The 6,737-nt window shown below is 65.5% G+C and overlaps 2 protein-coding genes across 3 annotated transcripts in view; both read left to right on the forward strand.

Moving 5' to 3' along the window:
• Positions 1–1,219: 1,219 nt before the first annotated feature.
• On the forward strand, positions 1,220–6,220 carry LOC112971572 (aldehyde dehydrogenase family 3 member B1-like). 2 transcript variants are annotated; one of them, XM_026077139.1, is made up of 10 exons: positions 1,220–1,439; positions 2,296–2,458; positions 3,324–3,434; positions 3,520–3,640; positions 3,823–3,908; positions 4,111–4,192; positions 4,481–4,867; positions 5,411–5,577; positions 5,771–5,870; positions 5,996–6,220. In XM_026077139.1, the coding sequence occupies exons 1-10, from the start codon at positions 1,375–1,377 to the stop codon at positions 6,187–6,189; spliced, it is 1,476 nt and encodes a 491-aa protein (XP_025932924.1). In that variant the 5' UTR covers positions 1,220–1,374; the 3' UTR covers positions 6,190–6,220. The 2 variants fall into 2 exon arrangements, with proteins under 2 accessions (XP_025932924.1, XP_025932931.1); XM_026077146.1 differs by having other exon boundaries at positions 1,383–1,439; positions 2,270–2,458.
• Positions 6,221–6,477: 257 nt separating this feature from the next.
• Positions 6,478–6,737, forward strand: part of NDUFS8 (NADH:ubiquinone oxidoreductase core subunit S8) — a 3,027-nt gene continuing 2,767 nt past the window's right edge. The window contains exon 1 of the mRNA XM_026077130.1: positions 6,478–6,580. The gene's annotated coding sequence lies outside the window, so the exon portion shown is untranslated. The remainder of the gene's footprint in view (positions 6,581–6,737) is intronic.

Genomic DNA, 6,737 nt, shown 5'->3' on the forward strand with positions numbered 1-6,737 from the left:
TCCCTCCCCRGCTCCACCAGTTGGGGCGTGGGGCAGAGCCGCTGTGCAATGTGCCGGAAGGGAATGGCAGGGGGCAGGCAGAAAGGGGGTGGGGCCAGCAGGAAGGGGCAGGGCCAGCAGGAAGGGGGCAGGACCACCAGGAAGGGGTGGGGCCAGCAGGAAGGGGGCAGGACCACCAGGAAGGGGTGGGGCCAGCAGGAAGGGGGCAGGACCACCAGGAAGGGGTGGGGCCAGCAGGAAGGGGGCAGGACCACCAGGAAGGGGTGGGGCCAGCAGGAAGGGGGCAGGGCCAGCAGGAAGGGGGTGGGACCAGCAGGAAGGGGGTGGGGCCTGCACTGGGAGAACATGGGGCGGGGCAGACCTGTGGGGTGGGGGCAGGGCCAGTAGGGACAGGGCGGGGCCCAGGGCGGGTAGGGATAGGCATCCCTGTGCCCCACAGGCCCCCCCCTCCACCCACATGCCCCCTGCACCCGCTGTGCCCCTGTGCCCGACATGCCTCACTGTGCCCCACATATGTCCTTAGCTCCATATGCCCTGTGCTCCACGTGCCTCCCATGCCCCACAGCACCCCTGTGCCCCACACACCTCCTGTGCCCCACATGCCCCCCTGTGCCCCACATATGTCCTGACCTCCACATGCCCCCTGTGCCCAACACGCCTCCCCGTACCCTACGTGCATCCCGCACCCCACATGCCTCTCGGTGCCCCCCACACCTTCCTGTGCCTCGAACCCACCTGTGCCCCACATGCTTCCTGTGCCCCACACGCCCCTGTTCCCACACACCTGTCTGAGCCCCACATGCCCCTGTGCCCCACACACCCCTGTGCCCCACATGACTCCTAGGCCCCACACCGACCTGTGCCCCCCACACCTCTAGACCCCGTCCCGCGCCCAGCCTTCCGGGGTTCTCCCGGCACCCCGCCCTGGCCCCACGGCCCCGCACCCCGCACGCTTCAGAGGAGGCGAGGGGAGAGGGGGGGGGGAATGCTCTGCCGTGCCCGGAGGCGTGCGGCACAGGCTGCCGCTCCTTGGCAGCCGGCAGCCCGCCAGGCCCTCGCGTGGGCCGGCCCGGCGCTGGCAGCCTCCGGCGGTGTCGGTGTCAGGACGGGTCGTGGCTCCCCGCACCGGTCCCTCGGCTCTGCTGGGCACTTGGCTCCCAGCCCCTGGCCCTGCCCCTGAGGGTGTTTCAGCCCTCTACGTGTCRAGGGTTTTCTCCCGAATTGAGCTGAGACTACCCCTGGCGCAACCGTTTCTTCCGGCCCGCAGTTCGCCCTCTCCTGTCTTGCCCAACCCTGCTCTGGGCGGACTTGCAGCTCGGCAAGTCCCTCCGAAGCCRAGGCCGAGGTGAGGGAGCTCGGGGCTGGGGGGAGCCCATGGACACCTCGGACCGTGCGAGTCCGGCCTCGGGATCGGCAGGGAACTCGGAGGAGGGGGCCAGGTAAGGGGCGAGCCCCGAAGCGGGGACGAGGTCCGCCAGCCGCAGCCCTTCCAGGCTTGCCGTCCTCCCTCACAGTCCCTCTCCGCTCTCTGCCTTTTTTCCCCCCGCTCTGCCTTTTTTTTTTTTTTCCCATTTGGCTCCGGCAGGGCTCGTTTCTGGGCTCCTCCCCCCCACCCCCCACCCCGGCCGCTCTTGGTCTTCTTTCTCCCAGCCCGCTCACTCCATCTCGCCACCTTGTCGTGGGAAACCCTGCTCCAGCGCCTCTGGGTGTCCTCCAAAGGCTTGGGGTCCCCCCCAGGGTCGTCTGCACAGGYGGTTTGGGGTGCTGAGCTGGTCGGGCAAACCCCGGGGCAAGGGTTGGCGTTAAATGAAGGCAGAGCTTTCACCTGCCTCACAAAAGCAGCAAAACCAATAAATTGCACCCTCCACTGGTTCTTGAGAAGAAAATCCGTATGCTGCATGTGTCGTGCCCAGCATGGCRCACTGGAGAGCGGAGGAATGTGATGGGCTGGCTCCTTCCTCGGTCCTCACCCGCCCAGGTTGCAGTCCAGCCCATGCCACTGCTCCCTGCTCCCTGCCATGCCACCCCCTTCGCTGCCACTGCTGGGCTGGCACTGCAACCCACGGCCGCTTGCCAGCTGGGGGAGAGGGAAATGAGGCAGCTTTGCACATCCGTGGGTCAGGCTGGGCTCTCTGCRCAGACGGAGTGGTGAGGGCAGCTTGGCAGCGCCATCCAGATGATGCCCCCAGATTTAACCCCACAGTCAGGTCTGAGCCCCCTCCTCTGGCTCCACACGAGTGACATCTCCTTACCCCGGATGGGACCCCAGGACCCATCTCCTTGCACCCCTCACAGGATGAACCCCTACGCGGGGCTGGTGAGCCGCCTGCGGGCAGCCTGGCTCTCGGGGAAGACGCGGCCCATGGAGTACCGCGTGGCCCAGCTGGAGGCCCTGGGCCGCTTCCTGGACGAGAAGAACCAGGACATCCTGGATGTCTTGGCCTCTGACATGCGCAAGGTGAGACCACAACCCTGCAGGCCACCGCCTTCCTCTGGACTCCTGCCCACAGGCCCCGACTTGGTGGGGATCCCACCGGGCAACCTCGTACCCAAAGGTGCTGGGTAGCTGTGCCCTGGCAGTGAAGGACCTGGCTCACCCTCCCACCTCCCAGAGCACGTCTGGGCACGTCCTTGYAGAGGAGACTTGGAAACCTCACCAACCTCCCACCCCTCTCCTCACTGCCTATTTGCACAGCAGAACAAAAGTGTTTTTTCTAACCCTTTTGGATTTGCAGCCTCCCAGCCATTTCCTGGTGAGACTTATCTACTGGTGGCCTTTGCTTTTTGCTGTTAGCTTTTGGAGGAAGCCCTTGGATACCCAGGGTGTGGGAGGGGAAAATGAACGGCAGCTCCCTCTTGGCTGCACAGAAAGGGAATAAATCAGCCCTGGGAAAGCCTTTGCTGAGAACAATTTGGGGCCTCTGATGCCATCGCCCCCTCTGGAGCCAAGTCTGCACTGTCTGGCCATCCAGAGCAGCTGAAGCTCTTGAGTTACCAAACATGTATCTACAAGCAAGAACTTCTGCCATGCCTTGGCAATCTGATGGCACAGGGTGGCGCATGGCCAGGCGGGCATGCCAGCACACCACGATGTGGGTGTCCTGCTGGAGTGGTGGCTGTGTCCTGCTGAGTCCCATTCTCACCACTGAGAGGGCATGCGGTGCTGCCAGGGGTGTCCTGCCCCACCAGAGCTGGTAGCACCCTGCTTAAGGCTGCCTAGCGGGCTCTGTGCTGGCGGCTGGGGGGACAGCCATCTCCATGGGGGGGCTGTGGGGCTGTACCTGTGGCAGGGGGCACTGTGCTGACCTCCTTTGTGTCCCCAGCCCCCCTTTGAAGTGGAGATCTCCGAGATCTCCATTTGCAGGAGTGAGCTCAACCATGCACTGAACAACCTGGGCACCTGGATGAAGGATGAACATGTGGAGAAGAACTGGGTAAGAGCCAGCGGCCAGGCAGGTCTGAGCCAGGGAGGCACAGGAGGGGAGCTGGGGCTTCCTCACCCCATGTTTCCCTCCCCAGGTGACACAGCTGGACTCAGCCTTCATCCGCAAGGACCCCTACGGGGTGGTGCTCATCATTGGGCCCTGGAATTACCCCATCAACCTCCTCCTGGTGCCCCTAATTGGGGCCATTGCTGCCGGTGAGTCTGGGCTGCATTTCCCCCATGCTGGGGGTGGCCCGGTGCCAGGACCTCAGTGTGGGGGGTAGTCTGGTGTCCTTCCTGGGGCAGGCAGGGGATGAGGGTGGTGGTTCTGTACCGGGGGCAAGTCCTCTGCTCCCCAAGGGTATGGTTCTTATTGGGAGGGAGCCCCTGTCCTGCAGGTAACTGCGTCATCATGAAACCATCCGAGATCAGCAAGGCTGCGGAGAAGTTAGTGGCTGAGATGCTGCCCAACTACTTGGACAAGGTATGAAATATCTCTGTCCTGGCCCCCTTCCTCTCCGTTGGCTGTAGTGGGATTGTTCTCAGGCACCTGCCCCTCTCATGGCTGCTGTGAGTTGAGCCCCACACCCCTACCCCTCAATGCTCAGCCCKTGTCTCCCTCCCCATGTGCTCACTCTGCTCCTGCCCAGCTCAGGCCTTACACTCCCCTGCCGTTTGGGTTGCAGGACTGCTTTGCTGTGGTGACAGCTGGTGTGGAGGAGACCAACAAACTGCTGGAGAACAAATTCGACTACATCTTCTTCACTGGTACGTCCTCAGGGGCCTGGGTCCCCTGCTCCCGCCCCATCCCTGCCCTTGCTCTTCAAGATGGGGATGTGACTGCGGTGGCCAGCTCATCCCCAGAACCCCAGCAAGCCAGGCAGCGATCTGGGCTTTCCAGTCTCAGACCCTGGCTGCACTCAGATGGGGTGAGAGCTGAGAGGGACAAGCTATGCCAGCTTTCTCCAGCCCTCAGAGGGAGACCCAGTGTAGGGCACAGCCCCCAGGTGCCTGAGCCATGGGTCTGGGTGCTCATGCTGCTCTCCCTGCCCTCAGGCAGCCCCTCCGTGGGCAGGATCATTATGACCGCTGCTGCCAAGCACCTGACACCGGTGACGCTGGAGCTGGGGGGCAAGAACCCCTGCTACGTGTCTGACAACTGCGAGGTGCAGAATGTGGCCAGACGGGTGGCCTGGGGGCGCTTCTTCAATGCGGGGCAGACCTGTGTGGCACCTGACTACGTACTGTGCAGCGCGGAGATGCGGGAGAAGCTGCTGCCTGCCCTGCGTGAGGCCATTACCGAGTTTTATGGCCCCAACCCCCAGGAGTCCCCTGACTTTGCCCGCATTGTTGGGGACAAGCAATTCCAGCGTGTGCAGGCTCTGCTGAGCAGTGGGCGCGTGGCCATTGGAGGGCAGACGGATGAGAAGGAGCGCTACATCGGTGAGGGCACAGGACTGCATCACTGGGCCATGGGGCAGGAGTGTTGGTGGGAGTTACAGGGGTCCCACCCCCCCAGTGGGTGCTTTCCCACCAAGTGTGGCACATCACAGGCAGCACACGCCGCATTTGGTATTTGCGCTCCGGTTGCGTGATGCCCTGCTATGACAGCTCAGCTCTTGCCCCAGTTCTCCTCCCCTCTTCTGGGTTGTCTCACCYGTGGACACCAAGCCAGCTTTGCCTTGAGGTCGCATCCGTGTTGTCACTTGTTGCCGCAGATCTCAGCTTGAGTCATGACCTGCCCCATCCCCAACCGCTAAAGGCCTTTTTGCTGGCTGCTCTCAGCCTCTCTCTGTGCAGCTTTGGAGGAGCGGTTGAGCTGATCTCTCCCACATGCTTGAGCCTCCACTACTGCCTGGGGCAGCTGATCCTGCTGGGGACCTGGTGGTCACTGCCGCATGCAGCAAAGCTGTTTGGGGCCTGCGCGTCGCTGAGCGTAGCCCAGCTGACTGTACCTGCTCTTCCTGACCTGTCCCCTCTCTGCAGCTCCCACGGTGCTGGTGGATGTGCGGCCAGAGGACCCCGCCATGCAGGAGGAGATCTTTGGGCCAATCCTGCCCATTCTCACTGTGGCCAACGTGGATGAAGCCATTGCCTTTATCAACACCCGGGAGCGGCCGCTGGCCCTCTATGCCTTCTCCTCTTGCAAGAAGGTAAGGGTAGGAGCCGAGCTGGGCCAAGAGGCCCAAAGCTGCCCCGACAGCAGAGGCAGTGGCCTCTCCTGGCCTTGTCCCTGGTTGGCGGGAGGGATGCGGAGGGGGGCAGGTCCCCAGTGTGCCAGGCAGCGTGCCGGGCAGCGGGGAGGGCAGGCGGCTGCCCTGTGCTCGTCCCCGTCCCCCCCACCAGGTGCTGAGGCGGGTGCTGGAGCAGACCAGCAGCGGCGGCTTCTGCGCCAACGACACCGTGATGCAGATGACGCTCACCTCGCTGCCCTTCGGCGGCATCGGTACGGCCGCCCCAGCCCCCGGCCCCCCTGTCCCGCTGCCGGGGGACGGCGGGCCCCGAGCCCTCCCAGCTCGGCCTCCCCGCTGCCCCGGGAGGCGCCGGAGGCTGAGGAACGGTGCGTTGCAGGGCACAGCGGCCTGGGCCACTACCACGGCCGGTTCACCTTCGAGACCTTCTCGCACCCGCGCTCCGCGCTGCTCCGCGGCGCCGGCCGGGAGTCCCTCAACAACGTGCGCTACCCGCCCTACGCCTCGCGCCGCCTCCCGCTGCTCCGCGTCGCCACCGAGACCAGACGCGCCGCCGCCTGCGTCCTCCTCTGACCCGGCCGCAATAAAGAACCGTCGCCGTCGCCGCCGGCGCCCGTCTCGTCTGCCGCCACCACCGGGCTCGAACCCGCGACCTCGCCGCCTCTGCGCCGTTCCGCCCCTCCCAACCCCCTCAACCCCGCCCCCAGCCAACCCCGTCGCCGCCTTCCCGCCAGTCGGCTGCCGCCGTCCCCGCTCTCACGCAGCGCAGCCAATGAGAGGCGAGCTGAGCGCTGGCTGGCCCGCCCCCCGCTCCGAGCCGGGGCCCGTGTCCCCGGCACGCCCCGCCCCTCCCGGTCCCGTGACCGCTGCTGCCCCTCTGCGCAGGCGCCGCTGGCGGGCGCGCCTGCGCGCTTCGTCTTGGGGGCGGGCCAGGGGGTCAGGACGCCTGGGTCCTTGGGGGGAGGTAAGGGGGGGCCCGGACGGCTGGATCCCTCGGCGGGGGGAGGAGGGCGGTGAGGACACTTGCGGCCTGGGGGACTGGGGCGGGGGGATCGGGACGCCTGGGTCCCTTGGGCAGCGGGTAGTCGAGACACTTGGGCCCTCGGAGGGGGTGTTAGGGC

The sequence above is a fragment of the Apteryx rowi genome, unplaced genomic scaffold, assembly GCF_003343035.1.
Source record: "Apteryx rowi isolate R43461 unplaced genomic scaffold, aptRow1 scaffold_1111, whole genome shotgun sequence".
NCBI classification, from domain to species: Eukaryota; Metazoa; Chordata; class Aves; order Apterygiformes; family Apterygidae; genus Apteryx; species Apteryx rowi.